The following is a 25025-nucleotide window of genomic DNA, read 5'->3' on the forward strand; positions in this document are numbered from 1 at the left end:
GTAACTTGTGCGTTAATTGGAGCTAAATCAAAAATAGACTGCAGGGTGTTCTCTGTTTCCGGGTGTGCAACATCCTTTCAGCAGCATGTTGTATGATCTTCTCAGAGACTGCTCTGGTTTCCTTTCTGATAGACGGAGAGAAAAAGAGCCAAGTGAGTACCTGGCAGGAGTGCGAGGGTCGCACCTGGCACGAGTGTGATTGTGGTACCTGGATACAGCGCTCCATTATGCTTGTGCTTAAGCTTTTTTCTGCGTTATTGCCTGTTCTTCAGCCATATCATTCAAGAAGAAAGCCTAATCATATAAAGAATGGGAAAGGGTTAGAGCCCACATATTTCTGTGATAAATAACATTATTTATCTCCGTATAATGACACATTTGTGCCAGCCTCTCTATTTATTCACAACTTTCTAATCTTTTTTTCTTTCTTTTTTTAAAGAGTTGTATGGCTTTAAACCTGCAGAAAGTGGAAATGGTGCTCGAGAGCACAACAGTGTCCTCAGAGAAAAATAGGTTGGAGTTGGAATATAAAGCGGCAACATCACAATTAAGGGACCTGGAGGTAAAAAAAAATAAACGTGATGTATTATGAACTGAAAGTACAATCCCATGCTTGACATTTTCTAAACACGTTGGAAGTGATATATTAGAATTTAAAAGTCACTGATGCATTTTCTTTTTGTGATTCATTTCTGTAATCGACTTTAAACTATGAAACGCATTGGGCGCCCAGAATGAAATACAGATGTAGGGTCAAACATGATTAGCTTCGGAAAAGTAGAATTACAAATTGGTACAGTCAATTAGTTTACATCTCTGGGTTCCTCTATACACAATATTTGCAGAGCATCTGCCTAACTTGCCCCCCCCCCAAACCCTATAGTACAGTATCCATCAGCTTCCAGGGATTGTAGCTTCCCAATGTAATTAAATGTCTTTAAGGCACCTTAACGCGAAAGGAAGTTTAAAACACAGAATAAAATACAAATATAATACAATATTAATAAAGCCAAATACACCGAGATACCATGTAGCCACCTCCTAGTATCCCAACCTCTATTTCCTTGTGCCATCCTCATCCTGCCATATCCTGATGCAGTTTTTGTGAATATTCCTCTGTGCAATGTAACTGTGATCCCCACTGTGGGCCAGTGTTGATGTCTGCCCCCTGGCCTCCTGCTCTTTTGGTTGTTAGAGCATGTTTTCCAACACCAATGCTTTTTCAGTACATTACAATGTTTTCTAAGAGCAACCGCTTTATAGTAAAGCAGTCCTAGAATCTTAAATTGAGTTTCAGGATATGAATTTCCTATGGCAATTATCTGTATCTCTGCATTGTTTTTCAGGGCATTTTAGAAGACATTTTGTATTTCTGTAACCCAGTTTCCCTTGTTCTCAACACAGGGAATGCAATTGCTGTACGGTAGAACTATGGGACCGTTTTCTACAGCACAAAATAAATAATCATTGAAAACCTGGATAAATGTATTACTCTGACCCACCACTTGTCTGCTAGCGTTTTTTTAAGTCACTAATTTTCTCCTCCTGGATTGATCGGAAAGCTGTTCCTGCACAATATCTCCAAGCATTTTTGGTACCTTGGGTGATTTTTAGTCAGGAGATACGATCTCCAACCCCCACTGCCTATTCTTGGGCTTATGCATTATCCATTAGTCATGGATTATAAAAAATTAGAGTTTCCTTCTTTATGCTTGCAGTGCTTGAAGCGAAACCATCCCATACATATGATATTCTGTAGGAGTTGGTTTCTTCAAAGATAGGCCACTCAAGAATTGGTTCTATTGGGGGAGGATGCTTTACTAGCTCCCAACGATACCGGATCAAAGATTAAATACAATGAATGCACAGAACAAAGCACCGTACCATCATTTATTTATTTATAAAGTTTTATGTAGCGCAAACTTGATCCTGAGGGATTACAGAGCGCTTACCAATTTGAGGGAAAGGAAGGTAACAGTGCAGTACATAAGTCAAATGGAAGTATAAAACAGATCGTGAATCAAATAGGGCTCACATAACAAGGCCAGTTAAAAATCCTAGGTGTCAGCTAATACATAGCGACATAGGAGGGGAGCAAATGATTCAACAAGAGAATACATGGTAAGGAATGGACTTATGTACAATTTGAGTCATAACTTGGAGCATCACCGGTTGAGCGCATAAATATGTCAAGTTACCAGCACAACGCACTTTACAAGCTCTGAGGGACACCAGATCAATTACTAATCACAGTGAACGCTCAGACATTTAGTATATTATGGGTCCTAATGGTGAGCATCCCCGGAAACTGGTACAAGGAGGGGCCCTGGATATGTGACCGTAAGCCCTGCATAGAAATGTCGGATACAAATGGGGCCCATTGCAGGCATTTCCACAAACTACTGCTGAACATTGTGGTGGTGTCTGCTGTGTAAGGGGCGTAATTTTATTAATTATCCTGTTTTTGTTTAATTTTTTTATAATTTTAAATAATTGTACAATAAAATTATTTTAACTTTGAGGGAGGAAAGGAGATCCTGTAATTCTGTTGAGTTGTGTGATCCAAGTTCCTTGTCATTATGGAATACTTTGGCACAGGAGAGAATTTCCAAGAACATCCATTGCTAAAACATGGACGTAATGCTAAAGGAAATGCATGTTCGAGGCACCTGAGCTCTATAGATCACATGCTGTGCACAGTCCGCCATCTAGTGTTGGGTCCGGATGATTGCACTTTGTTTATCTCCGGAGAAGTCTTTTCCAGTCACAAGGTAGGTGACTCCTCCTTTCGGTGATAGTGCACATAGTCATCAACTCCATTGTTAGTTTGTTTTTTCCGACATCTGGTTCAGACGTGATTTACTGTCTTCCGATTCGACACCTTTCCTTCGGTTACCTTCTGTGCGCAAGACACTCCCCCTCTAAAGTATTGTTTCCAATTGCGTCTCCTTTTCTATCAATGTATTGTATTAAAACAATCTTTTGAGTGGAAAGCTGTGGAAGGTTGTCTGGCTGACCCACATTCGATTAAACAAACTCCCTTCAAATTCTGCCCTCAGTGTCACGCGAAATACCTGCACACCAACTCCCACAAAGTGTGTAACCTTGTTTGCCTCATGAACACAGAGAACAGGACTGCAACGCATTCCAGGCTTTCCGCTCCAAGAAAACACTTTGCAACCGTCAGGCTCGACGTTGCGACATGCAGATCCAGCACACAAGCTCCATTCCGGACATCTTCGGGCAACAATTGGACAAAGAGGCTGGGGAGGCCATGGGAACCAAGGAGGAGCATGAGTTGATTCCCATTTCAGAGCTCGACTCTGACCAAGAGGGAGACATCCGACGAGTACAGACCCCCCTCGTCCCAAGATCCAACTCCACGTAAAAATAAGGCTCCGCTCCAACCGTGCCCTCGGGCCCCGGTCGGCACCGAGACCACGCTTCCGACGCCCCGCCTTCTGGCTCGACACCGAAGGCTACTAAAATGCCTTATGGCTCCGAAAGGACTAACCCGAAAACGAGCTCCGAGCCCAGACCTTCGGAGTCGAAACACAAGTCCAGCTCAGACCCACATCAATCGACAGTGAAACACACATCGGATCTGAAGACACCAGCGCCTAAGACTCCGGCACCGAAACCTTCGGCACCAAAACAGTCAGATGTGCCAAAATCACCAAAAAAGCACAGTTTCGACGCTCCGAACGACAAACCGGATCTAAAACAGAAAGTGTTGTATACTGGACACATCACCACTAAAGTGACTTTAAAGAGAAGGACTGATACAGAAGAGGAATATCACATTCCTTGAAGAACTACTGTTGGAACTAACCCTTCCCCTCTCCTCTTCCATCACCTCCTTTCCCTCATTTTCAACCAATTTCACCTGAGCATTCACCACCACATACACCTGAGAACCAGGATGATGGGGATGATGATCACCCACTACAAGACCCATGGGGCAACTACAACACCAATTCGCCCACAGACAATGATCCTGACTTCTACCCTCACAAGCCCTCTCCACCGGACGACGGTGTAGGCTACATTGAATTACTGGGTACAGCTGGCAACTACCATGGGGTGCAGCTACATAAAGAATCCCTAGAAGAGGATTTCTTCCTTGAAACCCTTAGTAGCACTCACAAGTCATTACACACAATACCCATGCTCAAAGGGATGATCAGACATGTAGATGACATCTTTAACGACCCAGTCAGGGCTCGTATTTATACCCCCAGGGTAGATAAGAAATACTAGCCAACGCCATTGGACCCGGTGTGTATATATAAGGGGACAATTAACATTAGACGCCATGGTTTTTTCCAATGCAAGGAAAAGAACCAACTCCCAAACTGCAGGAGATGCTCCACCCCCGGATAAATTATCTTAACTTATTGATGCTTCGGGGAAAAGGGTGGCCTCTCAGGCAGCAAACTTCTGGTGTTTCTCTAACACTCAGGCGTTGCTAGCACGATACGACTGTGCGCACTGGGACGAGATGGAACAAATAATCAATTTTTGGCCCAGGAACTTAGATCTAAAGCACAAGATCTGGTGCATGAAGGATAACTTATTTCTAACAATGCAATCAGATGCTCCCTAGATGCTGCAGACACTGCTGCTAGAGCGTTAAACACCAGCATCCTTTTAAGGAGACACGCCTGGCTCCACATATCTGGGTTCAAACCCCAAGTTAAAGCCTCCATATTAAATACACCCTTTGATAAGGAACACCTATTTAGTCCAGTGGTAGATTCTTCACCCGAAAAGATGAAGAAAGACACTGAAGTGGCCAAATCCAAGGGAGCCCTTCAGTCAACACAAAGCCATGGTTCCTTTCAATGCTCTTTTACTGCGGAGGTTCCAAAAATACCTCCTTGGAGACTACCTCCATCTACAAGGGCAATAATCAACCCTCTCCATCTAGTGGTTACTTCAGAAGGGGTTACAGAAGTAACAACGGCAAAGGTAGGGGTAGGGGTTCAAACACTCGCACCACCCCCTTCAATACAAAACAGTGACTTGCCTACACTTCCCCCTGACCACTTAACACCCGTCGCAGGAAGACTTTCAGATTTTCTACCAATCTGGCAGTCAATAACAGACAATTGGTTACTACAAATTATCCGTTCTGGTTACTACATGAAGTTCATCAACACTCCTCTAAACATTCCAACAAAGTCACACAAACTTTCACCTGATCACCTACAGCTCCTCAAACAAGAGGTGCAGTCTCTCCTTCTAAAAGGGGCTGTAGAGCCCATACCACCACAACATCACGGGTTGGGTGCGTACTCTTTTTACTTCCTAATACCCAAAAAAGATGGTTCTCTCAGGCCAGTGTTAGATCTCGGAGAACTCTATCTTTACATTCAGTCTGATCATCTCCATGTGGTAACACTTCAGCATGTACTACCTCTTCTCCAGAAAGGCGACTTTCTGTCTACTCTAGATTTAAAAGACGCCTATTTTCATATTCCAAACCACCCCGCTCATTGCAAATTCCTCAGGTTTGTGGTAGCTGCTCCACATCAATCATTTATAGTTGCTTGCAATCTCTCTAGCTTCTAAGGCCTTTCACACTCACTTGGAGGGCAAAGCTATCTTGGTCCGTTCAGACAACAGGACAGCTATGTATTACATACAAAAACAGGGGGGACACACTCTCTCTAACTGTCCCACTTAGCCCAAGACATTTGGAAGTGGGCTATTCACCACACACTTTATCTACTAGCGGAACACCTCCCAGGAGTGAACAACCAAATTGCAGATCACCTCAGCAGGCAGAGGCGTCAACTACATGAATGGGAATTTAACCATTAGGTTCTCCTCCCATACTTTCAACATTGGGGATTCCCTCACATAGACCTGTTCGCCACACACCAAAACGCAAAATGCAGAAGCTACGCCTCCAGTTACCCACACCCACAGTCTAAGGGCAATACACTATGGATGAACTGGTCAGGGTTATTTGCCTACGCTTTTCCGCCTCTCACACTCATTCCATTAATGGTTCAGAATCTCAGGCAAACATCTCTCACACTCCCACATGTGCACATCAACCTTGGTTCACAACCCTGTTGGAGCTGTCTCTGGTTCTGCTTCAAAAGCTGCAGATAACCTCCAGTCTCCTCACAGAGCCATGGAGAAATCAGACACCCAGATCCCAAACAGCTGAACCTCTCAATCTGGCTCCTGAATTCTTAGAGTTTGGTTACTTGAACCTTCCACCAGAATATGACTTCTTAGGGAGGCTAAAAGGCCTACCACAAGAGCCTGTTATACAGCTAAGTGGAAGCAATTTGGTATTTATTATGGTAACAAATATATCAACCCTCTTGATGCTTCCATTGATGCGTCCATACAAAACATCATCTGCTATCTGTTACACTTGCAACAGTCAGCATTGGCTTACACCTCCATTAGACTAAACCTGGTGGCAATAGCTGCATATCTACAAAATAGACAACATTTGTTGTTGTTTGGACTACTTGTAATCAAAGTTTTCATGGAAGGACTAAAAAGAGTCCTATCGTCAAGACTCCAACCTGCTCCAGTGTGGAATCTTAACATAGCCCTCACAGGAATAATGGGCCCACCTTAAAAGCCCATGAACAAATGCGAACCACAGTTCAATCAAATCAAAGAAACTTTATTCGGCATTTACAAACACCATAAAAGTACAGGTTAAAAGATAATATCATGTATATACAATCTTCATTCCCAACATTTGCGCGAACAACAGTTCCTCTCTTGGAAAACCGCTTTCCTCATTGCAATCACTTCATTAAGGAGAGTGAATAAACTACAGACATTAACCATATAAGAAACTTTTTTCCAACTACACAGAGATAAAGTAGTTCTTTGTGCCAACCCTATATTTTTACCTAAGATAGTATCTGCATTTCACATAAGTCAGTTGGTAAAATTACCTATATTCTTCCCTCAACCTGATTCAGTTGCAGAACGAGCTCTACGCACCTTAGATGTCAGAAGAGCACTTTTGTACTACATTGAAAGAACAAAATCTCTTTGTAAGACAAAACAACTTTTTGTTGCTTTCGCGCCACCACACAAGGGCAATCCTATCTCCAAATCAGGTAGAGCAAGGTGGATTGTTAAGTGCATTCAAACTTGCTATGCGAAAGCCAAGAGAACTCAAACTGTACCCCCTTGGGCACATTCCACTCATAAGCTAGGGGCCATTATGGCTTTCCTGGGAAATATTCATTTGCAAAGCTGCAACATGGTCTACACTACACTCATTAACTAAACACTATTGTGTAGTTTGTTCGCAAGACAACGAGCCAATGTGGGTCAAGCTGTACTTAAAACACAATTTCAAACAACTCCAATAGCTACAGGTTAGCCACCGCTTTGGGAGGATACTGCTATATAGTCTATGCACAGTATGTGATCTACAGCTCATATGCCTCGAATGAATAAAATTACTTACCCAGTAAGCATCTATTCTTGGCATGTAGAGCTGTAGATTCACATACGTCCACCCACCTCCCCGGATACCTGTGTCTGCTGTAGTTCTCTGTTAATTTACATACATATGAATGAACATCTCTACTCATTACTATTACTCCATTCTCATCCTCTGCGGAAAACAATCTAACTATGGAGTCAATGCCCATGTGCACTATCACCGAAAGGAGGAGTCACCTACCTCGTGACTGGAGAATACTTTTTCGAAGAAAAACAAAGCGCAAACATCCGAACCCATGAATAGATGGCAGGCTAGGCACAACATGTGCATCTACAGCTCTTCATGCCAAGAACAGATGCTTACTGGGTAAGTAACATTATCCTTTCACGATGAGGAATAAAGTAAATAAGAATTACATTAAAATCTTTGTTTGGCGAAAAAAATGGAAACTGTGGTGGGTTCTGTCAGTGGAGTCAAAATTGGATTGCTGTCCTGGAAGATATTGAGCCCAGGATAAATACAAGGATCAAACTGAAAATGAACCTCTGAACAGACGTAACAACATTTAAAGGTTAGGAAGATAGCTCTCTTAGGGCCATATGAATCACTTTTTGGGGATTCCTAAAGCTCTTGCAACAGTAAGATTGAGGCCTTCACAAGGGCAGTCCTTAATCTGATAGTAGCATTTAATGGGTTTATGGCAGAGCTGGCAGAAACAGCTCACAAATTTGTATATCCCAAACTCTCCTCTACTATTTTGCATGCAGCCACAGACCTTCGTAATGTGGTTTGAAAATTGTCAAAATTAGTAGATACACTGGCTGTGCAAATATCACTAAGGAATGTCAGAGTGGACATTACATGAGACCAATCACATCAAACATGCAGCAATGCATCCTAGGCAAATTAAAGACAAAATGCTTTTCTAAAGTAGTCCTGTTCCAGTAGTACAAGTTATAGGGAGACACACGTCAATGAGATCCCTTAGAGGTAGGTTCATTGTCCTCCAAGCTGATGAAGGAAAAGGCTACACAATGTAGTAACTGCTGACACTTTTCTATGTAAAGCTCTGTTTGGTTAATGTACAAATTACAAACGTACTATTTTCAATGATTATACTAAACTGATCTGTAGTCTGAGAATCATTAGATACAAATGAGGCCATTAGTGTTAAAATTAATAAGCTTCATAGAAACAAAGTACACTATTATGTTACTGTTGTGGAACTGGTCCTTGCGAATATGGCCCCCAGAAAAGTGCTGGGCTGTCCCTGTTAAAGTTGTTTGATTCCTCACATTGTGAATATCCACCTGCCATCAGATCCAGACACGCAAAAGCAGTACTCCTGTGAGCGGGTAGGTGGTGTTGTGTGACTCTGTGCCAGCATCATTATGCTCAGGAAGTGACGAGCTGAGCTGTATATAGGTGTCGCTCCAGGCACGTTGACGTTGATTCCTTTTTTCCCATGCCCTCAATCACAGATCCGGAACGCTACTCCAATTGTCTTTGATTGTTTTTTCTTTTTTTTACCAAATTCTCTTTTTTACTAGTGTGCTAGTGAAATGTGCCACCATCCAAAACTAAAGGGTGTAAACATTTTCGTGATTGTCACAAGGAAATATCTGTGGTATGACAAGGTATGCATGTGGTGCCTGGATTTAGAGCACACTTTAGTGAGGGTATGTTGCTAATATTTAGCCTCCCTCGGGTGCGCCTTGGGGCCCAAGGATCTGCAGAGGTCTATGGATAAGGTCCTAGCAGCAGGTGTGCCCTCAGTGCAGACTGTTCCTATTATACCTCCTTCGGGTTCTGAACAGCCTTAAGTACCGTATTCGGTTCCAGCCCTGCTCCCTGTGCATATTGATACTGGTGCCAATTGCGCTGGAAGAAGATCCGCAGTCTGTAGTGGCCTCCAACTCCAAATAAGCTTAGTCTTGACTGAGGCCGTGCTCCAATCCCACTTTAGCGCAGATCGTAGCCAATCCTTCTGACTTTGGTACATTGCTTTTACCATGCGGCAGAGCTCCTACCTTACATTAGCTCTTTTCTCAGATTCGTACTAGAGCAACTATGATGCAAGACTAATTCTTCCAATAATATGATTAGGACAATTTGTATGCCAAATTCAGGATGGTAATGTTCTGGACATCTCACCAAACACTGGACTTGTATCTCCCCCTGGGCCTGCCACAGAGGAGAGTGCTTCTTTTCCCATGGTTATGCAGTGGGCTGCAGAGATTCTCGACCTGTAACTCCGTACAATGGAGGTGAAAAGAATAGTTCTGACAGAGGTTCTTCAGCCTGGTCAGGTGTGTACTGAACCTCACTTGCCATTTATCGCAGCCTTAATGTATACCCTCTTGGGTATTTTTTAGGCTGCGGTCGGGGATCAAGCCAGCAGTGTCCAGCTCCTCAGGGACAGCACACTGCCCAATCATCCACCTCCCCCCACTGCCCACAGTTTCAAAACTGTGTTAACTTGTGAATACCACCCATTGCAGGCAGGATATAGCATTTTCTCCACGGACAGCATTATATTAGATCATTGGGTGCTAAAGATTATCTTTCGAGGATACACCTTGCCATTCTTGGCAGACCCACCACATATAACTCCAACTACATTTCATTTTTTGTGGGATCAAATATCCATCCTCCAGCAAAAAGTTTAGGTTCTTCTGCCCAAGAGACTCATCGAAAGGGTCCCGGCACCGGAAATAGGGACTGAACGTTAATCCTTTTATTACCAGTGCCCAAAGAGGATGGAAGTCTCTGTCCAATATTAGATCTTGGCCCTCTCAACTTCTTTCCCAAGAAGGGCAAGTTCAAAATGTTCATGTTAGCCTAGGTTCTATCTGCCCTAAATCAGAGTGACTGGTTTGTCGAGCAGGACTTGCAGAATGCCTACTGTCACATCCCATCTGCAGGCTCATAGGCCCTATTTGCGGTTAATGGCTGGTCAGGAGCATTTTCCGTTTTCTGTACTCGCTTTTGGCCTTACAGTGCCCCATAGATGTTCACTAGAGTGATGGCGGTGGCAATTTAAGTCCCACTGGGGCATCACCAAGGGTTTTGATGGAAACAAATGTTGCAACCCTTCCAAAAACGTCATCACAATGGATAATTTGAACAACGAAGGCTGATCTGGCAACCACAAGAAGGCCGAAAGAGCTGATAAGTAACCCAAAGCAAGACCTTGCTTGGCTAGGTACTGAACAAACAGTAAAACTTCAGACAGTATAAAGCACCTTTGAGCACTCAGGCCTTAATAAGAGGAATCACACAATAAATGTTTATATGCGGATCCTTGCATTGTTTTATTCTTAAACAAATCCACATGGGTCCTCTAGCCAACATGTGACTTGTCTCTGGTACTTGAGGCAAAAACAAGTATAAATTAAGTTTTAAGCAACATGTACATTGAATCCAAGTAATCGTCCACCACAGTATTACAACCTGTGACGGTCACAATCACTTGCTCTCTAGTGAGTGATATAATAGGAATTATTAAATGTGCTAAACAACTACATGAAGAAAAGTTGCCCCTAATTGTGACAAGTTATCGTGTGCACTTCCGAATCAAGAAAACCCAAGTTATTAATTGGAGAGAGGAACCCAAAAAAGTGATGGAATAAAAATAAAAGGAAATATAAGTGTAATACCCATGTCGGGAATAGAAGCTCAACATAACACTAAATTTCAGTATTTAGTGATCAAAATGGGGAGTGCAGAACAGCACTTGTTTCATTCAAAGGTTGCTTGAACTGAAGCATATAAAAATATTTAAGGTTCTAGTGCCCAGAATTTGCAATCGAAGAGTAAGATTCCAATAAGCATTAAACTATCCCCAAATAGATTACATTTGTGTAAGGTCCACCATATTATTCATATCGGTACGTGTCCCCCTCAAAATATATCATTTTATACTCGATTTGTATTATAAAACCAAACAAATTAGCTTAATACTAGGAATATCCCCACATAACATTGCATCATGTGTTACGAAAATCTCTCCAAATTCAATTTTGCGCATTACAACTTACTTCATAGTCTATAGCCCAGTGTCCACATTTCAAATACATTTGTAAATATCTAATTTAATAATAGGTCCAGATTTGTAAAACGCGACTTATGGGTAACCAGGCGCTGGGAGTCATCAGGGGCATTAAGTGAGCTATTGCCCAGAGTCACATGTTAGCAGGGATCGAACCGCAAGCCCCGAGCTCCGGAGTCAGATGCTCTGGCTGCTGCGCCACACCTCTCCCTTACATGTTATTTAAATTAATTTGACCACAAATAAAACTAAATTGGTCAAATTTACTCAGGAGAGAACTGATTAAGTAGGTAATCTGGCTGTAAAGGGTCAATGTGTCAGGTGCCCCAGAAATTCGTCCCATCTGCTGGTGTACATTAATTATGTGAAGGGATGCCTCACCGCTAAGATGACATCAACAACCTCAGCGGGTAGTTTGAAGGAGGTTAACTGTTGCCGTTCAACATCCAAGAATGGAGGTGCAAAGTGTGCAGGCACTGATGCAATATCCTGCCTTGTTGCTGCAACGCAACATCCTCCCAAAGAGGCACCTTAATAAGAGCAAAATGATCATTCTAGCCCCAAGCTTCACTCAAGATGAAATGAGTTTCCATGCAAGAGGTGCTTTGGAAACTCCAACACACAGAAGTACTGACATTACGCGTTCTCAAAAATGGCGAAAAGATAGTGCAAGCCTTCCACCAATGCTTGAAAACAGGTCGTGCCACCTTCAGGTGCAACTGCCATTATTGATTCGCTCTACGCCTGCAGCTTAGTTTGTCTTCCCTGGTATTTAAAGATCTAGTCAGGTTGTTCACCACTAGAAAAATCCCTTTGTCAGTCCAGCCACATGCAGAGGCTCAGGGCCTTCTGACACAGGGCACAAGTCCCCTTATGTATTTTTTGTACGATGTAAAAATAGGGTACTATCGGGTTATCTGTGGTGAGAAACTCTGCTTCTTTGTGTGTAATCTACTCATTCTGCTTGGCTTCACCAATCAATATTTTAATCCTGTCCTGTAGTCTCCTTGTTGGGACTGATCTCAAGACACCATACTTCCTCCCCTCTCTTTGTAGAGTAAGACAGGCCTCTAGGTAATCCCTCTCATGTTAGATCACAATTGTGACGCTTTTGTCGGCTGGTTTAAAATCAGGTGTGTTTTTATGATTTGGGACTCCAAAGCCTTTCTCTTTCTGATAGATGCTACCCTAGAGGACATGAGTAGGGACTCGGTCAGTACCATGCCGATGTCAGTCTAGTTTTGTGTGTCACTTATCTCACAGCAAGAGACCCCCCTCACGCCTTTAATTTTATGGCAGATTTTGTTAAAACCTTTTGACAGTGTGTGACTACGGGGCATGCTCTCCTAGCTCCTGAGTAGCACGACAATTATCCCAATTTGGGCATGTGAAGGTATGAATGCTGAGGACGTTTTGCCTGATGTGCGTTTATCCCATATGTTCCCACAATCATTAAGCAAGGATTGCTTTTAAGGCATGATTATCATTGACCACAAAATAAGTGTGTGATCTAGAATACGCAAAGCAGTGTGAATTACCGGGTGCGCGTTCAGCTTGCGGGACAGGTCATTTGGGAGTAACATCCCTGTGAAGCATGCATGTTGTGGAACTACCAATTTGGTGACCAAACCTTCAAACAGTTCTCTTATAGTAGATGTTGTCTACCTCATGTTTTCCCTCTCCACATGGTGATTCCCACTTAATATAAATGTCATATTTTAAAATAATTTATGCTTTGTTCATTTCTGTTACAGGAAGATTGATGCTACATTGAGGCGAGTGATTTAAACTCTCTGTTCATACGATTTTAGGACTGCATGCTTTATGTACAAGCCACTAAGTAGTAAATGTACACTACACCGGGTCATTTAATTGCTTTTACATTCTGAAGAAAGCCCTGGACCAGATATGCTGCAGTATAGGGGCTGAAACATATCAGCGATCCTTTTAGGGTCTTATATCCTTAGCACCCTATTAATAATGTTTTAACATATACCCTCTTAGACCACTAATGAAAGGATCCCTTGGTCTGGGCAAGGTATTTTTATAGTCTCCCTGGTAGAGCTAATATGAAAAGAGCTCCTTGGAACATGGTTGAGCCCATCCTGGCTTTTAGTAGCCATGGTGGACCCGATGATGAAGTATGGCACTATTAAAGTGTGTGAGGATCATAATAATGGAGATAGGATTTTTCTCTCGTAGGACAAGGGATGCTCCATTTTGTTGTTGTATTTCTCATTAGGGAGAGCGTATCCCTTGGGCCTTTGTCTCACCACAAAGTCTCCCCCTCCCTCCTGATGGACAGAATTCCTGCTGGACCCCTCCCATATCTTTTTGTAATAGTATTTGTAGCAAAGTGACCCTTTTTCCGTGGTTATTACCCACTTTGTGCCCGACACATGATGCATTTTTGACTTGGTGTTCCCTGGGTCCCTGCCAATCAACTTTCCAGGGCTTGTGTTCTTTCCCAAAGGTGTACCTCTGTACCCACAATTGGCACATCTCTGGCCACAGGTAAGCCCCTTGTAAAGGGTACCATGGGTACCAAGGGCACTGTGACCAGGGAAGGCCTCTAAGAGCTGCAGCACCTAATGTGCCAACCTTAGAGGCCCTGTACTTTAAAACCCACATACTGCCATTGCAGGGTGCGTGTTTTGATGCAGAGAAAACTGAAGAGACGACATGGCACACATCCCTCTGTGCCATGCCTGCAACCCACTGCCTGGTGCCAAGGTAAGTCACCCCTCTAGCAGGGTGCACTAGCCCTAGGTGAGGGTACAATTGTATGAGCACTGTACTCCTGTAGTGTCCAAGTCCATTATTAGACATTGTAAGTGTACCCATTAAGGGTATATGGTCTTGGAGTTAGTCATTACTAACTCCACAGTTCCATAATGGATTTACTGAAACTTGGGATGTTTGGTAGCAAACTTCTCAGCACATTAAACCCACACTGATGTCAGTGTGGGATTTAACATAAAATGTGCCTGGAGGGCAACTTGGAGATGCCTCCTGAAAGATGTCCAGCCATGGTGTGGTTCTTGAATGGCTGCACGCTCTTTGCCACCGCCAGACTGGTTTATGGACCCCTGGGTAGAGAACCTCCGCTCTCTGGATCCCAAAACAAAGCCCATCCTGGGCAGAGGTATCATGTATCCACCCCCCAGCATGGGCTGGGTCCATGAAAAGGGAAACTTCAAAGGCCTGCTGCCTTGGTAAGCTGTCCCTGTCTTTTACTGCCCTCAGCAACCGGCTCCCACTGGTTCTGACCCCCACTTAGAGCAAGAGAATCGATGGGAAACCGAACTAGAAGGAGAGTTGTGCCCACTTTTGCCAATCCCACCCCTAAAGTGGAGAGGCAAGGTGAAGCACACATATCAGTCCCCTCCATCTTGGAGATGAGGGGACCCAAACAATTAGGAAGAGGCTCATGCCCCCTCTCACTGGAGGGTGGCATAATAGGGGGTGCACTCACCCCAAGAAAGGGACCCATTGGTCCCAACCTGCACACCCTTGTAATGGCCCTAAATTTAGCATTTAGGGACGACCCCAAACTTTGCCTCCTCCAATTCGAGGAAGAAAGAAGAAGCACCTAAGAGCTGTGCTGACCCAGGAAGAAGAGGATACCTACTGCTTTGCCACAGCCCTACCGGCCTGTCCCAACTCCCACCTGCCTACAGCAAAGAAACCGGCATGTCCAGCAGCCCCCCAGAGCCCGGAAGACCTGCCTTCATTCACCTTACGGACTGTCTCCCATGAGCACCAGATTTTCTCAACGACGACTCCAAGACCAGAACCCAGACCCAGGCGGCTCTGTGTTTCTGCACCCGACACCCATGGCTCAAGTTTGAGTGGCCCAACACCGCAAGGAGGTTTCCCCAGAGAGCCCGACCTAGGATCTAGTGATCCCTGACCTCCCTCAAGCTTCAAGACGACGCCTGCAGCCGCAACCTGAAGGGTCCCCCGGCTGCAACGTAAGAAGACACGACGCCAAAAGACACCCCTTCATCCAACACCCACAGCTTTGGATGGCCCAACCGACGGTGTCCAGGCATCCCCCATGAACCCAACTTACCTCTCCAGCCTGGTAGTCAACTTAAAGAAGTCTCCCTGCCCGAGCCTGCAGCCTCTTTGCTGAACTGGAGGTCTCCATTTGAATCCAGTGGGTCCCCGACATAGCCTTGGTACACTAAACCCGGCCTCCCGGTGCCGCTGATGGTGCAGCTCCTGTACTGAATGTTGGCTTCAGCAGTGCTGACCTTAACCCCAGGAGCATTGGCTCCCACACCTGAGTGGCCTGCTCGTAAGCAGCCCCTGACCGAAGGCCCCCCTTAACCTCATTTGCTAATGTTGGGGCCCCAGCATCCGGCCGCCCCAGTGCCACTGGTGGTGCCTACCTAGACCCTGGGTAACCTTGGTCCTAACCCCCAAAACTCCCTCTTGCAAGTCGTTTACGTACCTGAGAAACAGCTAACACTTTATCTCCATAGGTACCAATGTCTGTATGAAAGAAAAAGTAACTAAATTACAAACCCTCAAAATTCTTACTTACCTTGTATTGTAGGATCCCCGGTGTGGTATCTAGGCATACCATCCGAGTAGTCGATGTAATCTAAAAGTATTCCAAAAGTAATTACTATGTAATTTGAACTGTTTTGAAAGCCAATACAAAACTGTAACAATTGCACTTTCAACCACAACTGCATTTCCTTGTAAAGTCTTGCATTTGAGAGTATATTTTACTTTCCTGTCCTGCTTAGTTCTAAAAATAAAATACAAGTATACCTTTTTTTATACCTGCCCAATTGGTCTGGATTCAGTCTCCGAGTGTGTGCACCAGTCGTGATTGAGTGAATACAATAAATGCTTAACACACCCTCAGGATGAGCCTAGCGTCTTGCCTACACTACCACAAAGAGAGCAGTTGGCACTTACCTAATTTAGCCTCTGCTATACCTCTGGGGACTCCCGGAGTTTTTGCACACTATACTTTACTTTGGTATAGTATATACAGATCCAGCTTCCTACAGTATTCCTGAAGAGTGCCTGGGTGACCCCACCACCACATCTTGGTCATCAGAAAAGGGATATACATCTCCTGTCTGTGAATCTGCTGAATAATTGTTTATATTGTAGACATAAGATCAACTGAAGGAGTTCAATTGGAGGTGATCCTGAGGAATACGAAAGATGTGCAAGGCTATTAGGCACAAACGGTGTGTGACTTGGCCATCAGACATGAAGGGGCGTGGCTTGACCAGCCAACAAGGTGGGCGCAATCTGAACTAGCTTCCACTTGACACCGGTAATCCAGAAGAATCCTGCCTCACAAGGGCTCAAGAGCACAAAAAACAGTGGTAGGTTAGCAACTAACACAATGCAGTACCTACCAGCTAGAGTAGAAATCTGACATGAAGTCTTGCTCCTTGGCATCTGAGGGACCCTGCTGGCAAGCCTGGGAGCTCCGAATCATCTGGTGGCTGAGACGGCTAAAGTAGAAGATGGGGAGTGGGTGGGAGCTAGGGGTGAGAGTATCAACTAGGGTTGTGGAGCCTGCACACTTCACCAGGGCTCTCTCTGGATAAGGCTTCTCCAGCAAGTAGCTTGTGAGCTACTTGTAGCTCTCCAGCTAGCCATAGGTAGCTCTTCTCTGTGCAGCCTAGTTACATAATTTCAAAGCCTTTGCTTTGTTGAGTTAATATATTTGTACAAAAGTTTGGAAAGCATGCATTTGAAACAAACGTGTGTATTATCAGAACTCGTAAGCTGATGTTTGAAGAAAATGGTTTAATTTCCCAAATATATTTAAAGCTGGTATTTGAGTGATAAAAATGAAATGGTGTTGGCAAGATTTGTTACTAAGATTATTAACTTGGTGTTAGGGGCATTGCAGCCATAGCTGTTATATATTATTTACATTACAGCTAGCAACCGTGTCTGATGCACTGAAGTGCCCTCTGCTGGTAATATTTGTATATGGTGGCATTTGTAGATGGTGGCCAGTAGGTAATCTTTTCTGATGGGTTAATTACCTCTAAAATATTAATAGTTTGGGAGGAATTTAGTTGAACATAAGTAGCTCTTATAACAGAAAATGTTTGGAGACCCCTGCGCTCTACTCTGTGCTGGCAGCAGCCTGAGGCTCTGCCAGGAAAGACAAGGAAGGATATGGTGCAGTAGTAGCCTGGTCCCATCTACCACTTTGGTGCCTGGCAGCACCTAGTAATGCAGACAAGTCCCAGCAGACATGTGGACTTGAGATGGGTCTGTGATGTTGGGAGCTTGTGAGCAGTGAAACCATCAAAGAGCCAGCTTGTCATCCCACCTTACAGCCTCCCTCCACAGTGAAGAAGGGCAAAACCTTTTCTCAAAGTGAGATGGGCTCACCTGCGTGTGCTCGAAGCCACATCAGGACTTATTACCCCCGGACTAACAGTTGATCTTTTACTGAAACTGCTGTGACAGGGATGTTGCCAAACATTCTGATCCCAACTCGTTCACCAAAGACTAAATTCAAGCTTGCAATTGATGTCTAGATACAGGACAGCCAAAAATTAATAGAAAGGCCTCTCATGAGAAGGAAGTGGACACTGTGAATGAAGTCAAAAGCAAAGGACCCACTGAGAATGAAGAATGAGGGCTTGATCAATTAAGCGAATACCAACCCAGACAAACAACAAATTCCTTAAGCTATTGCAGCAACTAGAGAAGCAGGTGGGCTCAACACATGTAAATCTAGGGACCCTCCGAGAGGATCAACGTAAAGTAACAGAGTAGCTCACCTTCTCCCGGGGGAAACATGGCGGCCGCAGGTTAGGCGCGGCTCGCTGAGTCCTGAGCTCTTCGCTGCGTTTTGAATCTTAATGCCGTAACTAAACCCGACATTCGGGGATACCTGTTGCGAAAAGCTTGTTCAAGAGCATTAGGAAATTCAATCGTCATTTTCAATCGTCATCACGAGGGGAGTACATCGGATGTGCCTGCCATTCTCTCCGGTCATCGCCGCCTCCAATTCTCCCCTCTGCTGGGGGCGGGCAGCCGTGGAGATTAGGAGCGGCCGCCGTGAAAAGCACACACATGGCGGCTGTAGTCGGAGGTGGAGGTGGAGGCAGGAGAGGAGGGAAAGAAACGCCGAGAATCACTGCATCAACCGTTCTGGAGGCAGAGAAGGTAGAGGAGACAGACGGCACGGCTGAAGCCGAGAGGGTTGAGAAGGCTGGTTTGCCTAACCACAGGGGCACTGTTCTTCGAGATCCAAGTAAGCTTTTTTGTTTGTTTGGAGAGGCGCCCAGTGTAGTTCCAAACAAAGAAGTGTTAGACATACAAACGAGTGTTACAAGGAGTAAAACAAAAGGCAGAGACAGGGACAGGGACAGGGAGACTGGGCTGGAGGAAGCACTACAATTCTCAGAGTGCATCACAGAGTGAAATAAAAAGAAAAGCTTTAGTACAAAAAAAAAGTATTAGAGCCAGCTAAAGACAGACATAATACACTAAAACAAACCATGAGTAAGAACAAGAGATCCAAAGCTCCTGGGGACATAACTTCGTTGCTGCGCTCGTATTTCAGAGCTTTGCCACAGGTTCTACAGATCACACAAGACATGGCGGAAGCGCTGAAAAACCAGCAGGATGAACAGTCTGAATATTGCGTGTCTGTCTCGAGATCAGATTTAACCGACGCTACTTTGCCGGAGGGGGGGGACATTAGAAGTCCCTGTGGATGATACTCAGATCACTTTGACTGAGTCATATACAGAATGCACTGTAGAAAGTCTGAAAATTGCAAAATCAAAGGAATTATTAGAAAAAGAAAGCCTAACAACAACTAAATTGGGCAAGAATAAAAAGGCTACTCCTCAAAACTTAGATCCAGTGATTGGAAGTGCGCTTGAGGCAATAGTCTCTTCTATATCAGAAATGAGAGAGAAGATAAGGCAGGATTTTGTAATATCTAAAAGCCATCAAGCAGAGATTAGAGCTACCTGTGAAGAGTTGGGACAAAAACTTGAAGGCCTCTGTGAGAGAACGGAGGCATTGGAAAGCTCAGTGGGCCTACTGACCACAAATTTGGAAGTGGCTAGATCTAAAATTCACACTCTCCAAAGAGATGGGGATGACATGAGAGAAAAAATTGAAGTGTTAGAAAATTACTCTAGACGCAACAATATTCGACTCCTTAAGATACCAGAGGGGAAAGAAGGTGGGGATCTTAAGAAATGAATTGTACATCTAATAAAAGATACACTGAACTTGGAGGAAACGGTTGAAGACCTAGAAAAAGATATCCAGCGAATACATAGGGTCCGTTTCGCATGAACCCTGCAAGGACTAAACCAAGAAAAATTCTAGTTAATTTTCTGACATATGCTCTTAAAGAGAAAATTTTAAATCTTGCCCTAAAAGCAGGTTCAATAAAGGGTCCTGATTTCATGTTTGAGATACGATCAAATCTCTCAAAGACTACACTAGAGAGGCAATGGGAGCTGGGGCAACGTATGGATAAATTCAGGTCATTTGGCGCAACGGTACAGATGAGATTCGCTGCATTCCTCCGGATCATGTACAACAACAAGATGCACAATGTCCGCTCCACTCACGACGCTGATGAACTACACAATTCCATTAGGGATCACGCTCAAGCTCAGGTGCACAAGTCAAGTTAAGCAAGATAATAAACAGTTACATGCACAATGACAAAAAAAATGAATAAAGAAAAATAATTTAAAAAAAGAAAAAAAGGGGAAATAGTGGGAAAAAAAACATGAAGAACACATGTATTCACTTTGAGTAAGACAATCATAGACACGAAAAGTTTAGCACATCAAATCAAATCCATCCTTTTTCTATTTTAAGGTGATCTCCTCTTAACAAGGTCTAGATACGGCTACCTCTTTTTACTTTTCTTTACGAAAAATGGTAGCAGTGGAGGGGGTAAGGATAGGCTACTGGCGGGCGGAGCCTGGCTCAACACCGAGCCAGAATAACTAAGGGGGGTTTCCCAGGGGGGGAGGGTTGGGGGAGGGAGGGGGACAAGAAAGCAAAAAATCCTCATTTGCCAGTTTAATTTAAGGTTCTAGAAACCAACCTTTCTCAACAACTGAACAACAATATGCTAAAATCAGAGAAACATCGAATCTTAAAGCTAAAGATGATGGAGATGGTAGGGGGTGAAGTTAAATTATGACAAATTTAAATTTCATGTCCTGGAACGTTAATAGTCTGCGAGTGCAAGGAAGAAGACACCGGATCTTACAATACTTGAGAGACTCGCAAGCGCAGATCATTGTGTTGCAGGAAACTCACCTTCTTAAATCAGAGGCTACTACTATACTAAAGAAACAAAGATGGATAGATAAATTCTGTTCCACTGACCACAATGCGAACGTAAGAGGGGTTATATTTATCTTTAAAAAATCTGCAAGAGTACAAATTCTAGACTGCAAGGAAGATAAGACAGGAAGATAGCTGATAGTTAAAGTCTCTATTGAGGGTCAGACTAAGATATTGGTTGGCTATTATGGTCCCTACTCCGATGACCCATCACATCTGGATGCCGTAAGAAATCAACTAATATCAACCCAGGACCAATAATTTGGATGGGAGACTTTAATATTGTTCTTGATCCAAGATTAGACAAATCGACTAAATCTAGAGTCCCTAGCACTGTAAAATCAAGAGAAACCCTCAATCAATTATGAAACATCTAGGTTTGGCGGATCTGTGGAGAGAAAGAGTGGGCAGTAAGCCAGGAGTATCCTTTAGAAACAGTCGCTTTAAGCATAAATCCAGAATTGACTACATTTTTTTCAGCTACTGTCTAAAGGACACCCTAATATCAATAGACTATCTACCATCACACTTATCAGACCACTCCGCGATAGAATTTACTTTGAAAATAGGCAACCTAGTTAAACATCCTTCCTGGTCTTTTGATCGGACACTTTTCCTGGAGGAGAAAGAGGTCAAATTTATATCAGACGAGACCCTATCCTTTTTTGATATTAATAAAAATTCTGCTACCCCTACAGTGGTTTGGGAGACATTTAAGGCCTTCCTTAGAGGGCAGATTACTAATACAGCCTCTTACAGACGGAGAACATATAATGAAAAGATTAGGACAATAGAAACAGACATGAAACTTCTAGAATTAAGATTGGACCCGACATTAATAACATCTCCAGAACATGATAAGCTGGCTGAATTAAAAAACCACATGGAAAACATTCTACAAGAAAGAATAAATAAAAGGTGGGAAGTGAGTAAATCTTCCCACTTTGAGTTCGGAGAAGCTGCAGGAAAAATATTAGCATGGAAAATAAAAGCTGATAAAGCCCTTAACTATATTAGAGAAATCAAGGGCGCAGGAGAGACTGAGACTAGATCAACTAATCAAGAAATAGGAAAGGCATTCTATGAATTTTTTGAGGAGATCCATAAAGAAGATCTCCCCAATGACCAACAAGCAAGAGATAGGTGGTTAGATGCTATTACACTCCCAACCTTATCAACGAACCAAAATAAATCATTAGAGAAAGAGATTTCTGTGGAAGAAGTAATAAAAGCAATTCGCCACTCAAAAAAGGGTAAAGCGGCAGGCCGGATGGTCTGCCAGGAGAAATTTGCAGATCCCTTGAACATATTATAGCTCCAGAACTCACGGTACTTTTTAATGGTATCCTATTAAATGGAGATCTACCCCCATTGTCTTGGGGAGAAGCCACAATAGTACTCATTCCTAAACCTGGAAAATCTCCATTAGAGTGTGGGTCATACAGACCAATATCACTTCTTAATAGTGATTATAAAATATTTACAAATATTATCTCCACAAGACTGGCTAGCGTCATTAGTAATATTATCCACCCTGATCAAAAGGGATTCATTAAAGGGAGACAATTAGCGGAGTAAACTCACGAACTAGTGGGGGCCATAGATATCGTAACTGCCGTCTCCGCACCCCTGGCCACTCTGACCTTAGACGCAACGAAAGCGTTTGATAGAGTCAATTGGCTCTATCTAAACGACGTATTAAAAAAATTCAATTGTGCGGAAGGTTTTTGCAGAACAATTAAATTATTATATAACACCTTCTGCTAGGCTAATGATTAATGGGGGTCTAACCGATGCCTTCAATATAACTAGAGGTACAAGGCAGGGCTGACCGCTTTCCCCGCTCCTTTTCAACTTATATATTGAACCGTTCGCTCAAATTTTAAGGAACAAGGCTAATATTCCATCTTTTAGCTAAGGAGAATGGGAAAAGCGGGTAGCATTATACGCAGATGATATCTTGGTCTGCACATCTGATCCAGTCAAGGCACTCCCAGTTATCATCGCATGTGCTAAAGACTTAGGCCAGATATCGGGATACGACATAAACCCCAGCAAAACTGAGATTATGGTATGGAACCTTCCAAGTATTCAGTTAGGGGCAAACATCTCAACATCTATGCGTTATTTAGGAATAAGAATAACCCAGGAAGTGGATAATATTGGATCAAATAACCTAGAGAGAATCCATATTGAAAGGAAAAAGCTTTTAAAGTCCTGGTCACATCTACCACTTTCCATAACGGGTAGAGTAAATCTAGTTAAAATGTGTATCCTCCCTAAGTTCACTTTTATTTTTAATACAATTCCAACTGCATTTGAACAGAAACAAATTGAAAAATCCCAAAGAGAAATTAATTAATTCATATGGAATTATAAAACAACAAGAATAGCATGGAAAAAGTTGAGAAGAAGAAAGGAAAAGGGGGGCCTTGCACTTCCAGACTTGTTGTACTACTCATGGGCTTTCCAGATGTCATACTCAAGAATGTTACTAAAAACACCATCTAATTTAACTCCTAACTCCATGTACAAAGCAATTCTATTGGGGGTAAATTTAACACCAGAGGGTTTTATGTTTAAATTTTTAGAAGTCACAAATTTTTCAAAAAAATTAAACTTAAAATGGCACAATCATGTGCTAAAAATTGTAATAACATAAGAAAAAAAATAGGCTTGTCATATTACTCTACGTACTCTCCAATTTGGGACTCACCCGGCTTACCATTATTTTTGAAAGACAGGCTCTCAAATATCATAAAACAAGCAGGTATTATTAGGTGGGGCCAACTGCTTAAAGACGGGAAATTAATAGCCTGGAACGAACTATATGAACTTGTAGGAACAGGAATATCTAGATTTAAATATATCCAACTAGACAGCTGGGTTAGATCACAGAGCCGCATAGACACCAATATTGGGAAAATTAGTACTCTAGAACAAATGCTGGTAGAGCGACCCAGTGGAGGGAAAGAAGTAGCTACATGGTACTGGCAGATGCTAGAAGAAAACGATGGGGAGTTTAAACTACCAGATGAGTTATGGGGATCAGCGATTAATACTCCTTGTGACGAGAAATGGCAACAATCCTGCGGCTTACTGTACAAAACGGTAAAACCTGCATGGTTATGACGTAACCATCTATTTTCAATTCACCGCGCATACATAACACCATTAAAACTGTCTAAATTCCTACCAGACAAAAAATTTAATAAATGTAACATGGTAGGTGCCAATGACATACACATGTTCCTAGACTGCCCAGATCTTTCAAATTTTTGGGAAGAGGTGAAGAACACTCTAAATTCTATTTTACATACATCTTTGTCAATTACTCTTCCACTTGTCATCTTTGAGATAGAAGACAATATTAAGGGCAAGGAGAAATCTTTTCTCTTCTATGCAATTTTATTGGCGAGAAGACAGATCTGTATAAAGTGGATTGAAAAAACTCCCCCTTTACACTCTCGGTGGCTTTCATCTTTATATGAAACTTCTAAAATGGACCTCAAAAGAACAGCTAGTAAACATAATTTGGCGTTTTGGGATCTCTTAATTAACTGAAGGTAAACCCGGGTTTTTTTTTTTTTGGTTTTTGTTTTTTTTCCCCGGGTCCGATGATTATGCCATCAACGCTCCTGGACCAGGGCCAGCTTGGTCCTACAGGTTGAAAAATACCTAGATGGAGTCAAAGATACTTTCTTTCTGGTTTTGGGACACCTCTGCCACCGGAAAACCAAATCACGTCTTTAAGTCGTGCAAGGTGGTTGGTATGACCCTTGTCGGAAAGGGAAGGCAAATGAGGATAAAAAAATAAAAGAAAAAATAAATAAATTAAAAAAAAAAACAGAGTAGCTCAAGCAGATTCTTTGCTCAGGATATCTAATAGAGACATCTAGCCACAGATTCCTTACTTAGAATCCTCCCCAGGTGCCAGACTGGATCCGGAAACTTTATTCCCCACTGTACGCCTGCGCGCTGGCAGAGGGTGTTGAGCAACTCCGCAGCGACCTCTTCCTCCGAATGTGATGTCAGCGAAGCCCATAGGACTCCCTCGCCGATATGCTGACGTCTGTTCCTTCTTTTCCGCACTTGCAACGTGGATCCGGAGTGGAGTTTGAGCCATTATTGGGCCTTTCTTTTTCTCTCTTCTCGTCTGTAAACAGTGTGCCTATGATGTCATGAAGGTTTAAGCCCTGTCGC

At 43.1% G+C, this 25025-nt stretch overlaps 1 protein-coding gene across 1 annotated transcript in view; it reads left to right on the top strand.

The window, feature by feature from the left end:
• The window catches only part of SMC5 (structural maintenance of chromosomes 5), a 628567-nt gene that overhangs the window by 366992 nt on the left and 236550 nt on the right, over window positions 1-25025 (top strand). The window contains exon 17 of the mRNA XM_086961254.1: window positions 440-562. Coding sequence (XP_086817380.1) covers window positions 440-562 — 123 coding nt within the window. The remainder of the gene's footprint in view (window positions 1-439; window positions 563-25025) is intronic.

Source organism: Lissotriton vulgaris, chromosome 3_1 (genome assembly GCF_964263255.1).
Source record: "Lissotriton vulgaris chromosome 3_1, aLisVul1.2, whole genome shotgun sequence".
In the NCBI taxonomy this organism is placed as follows: Eukaryota; Metazoa; Chordata; class Amphibia; order Caudata; family Salamandridae; genus Lissotriton; species Lissotriton vulgaris.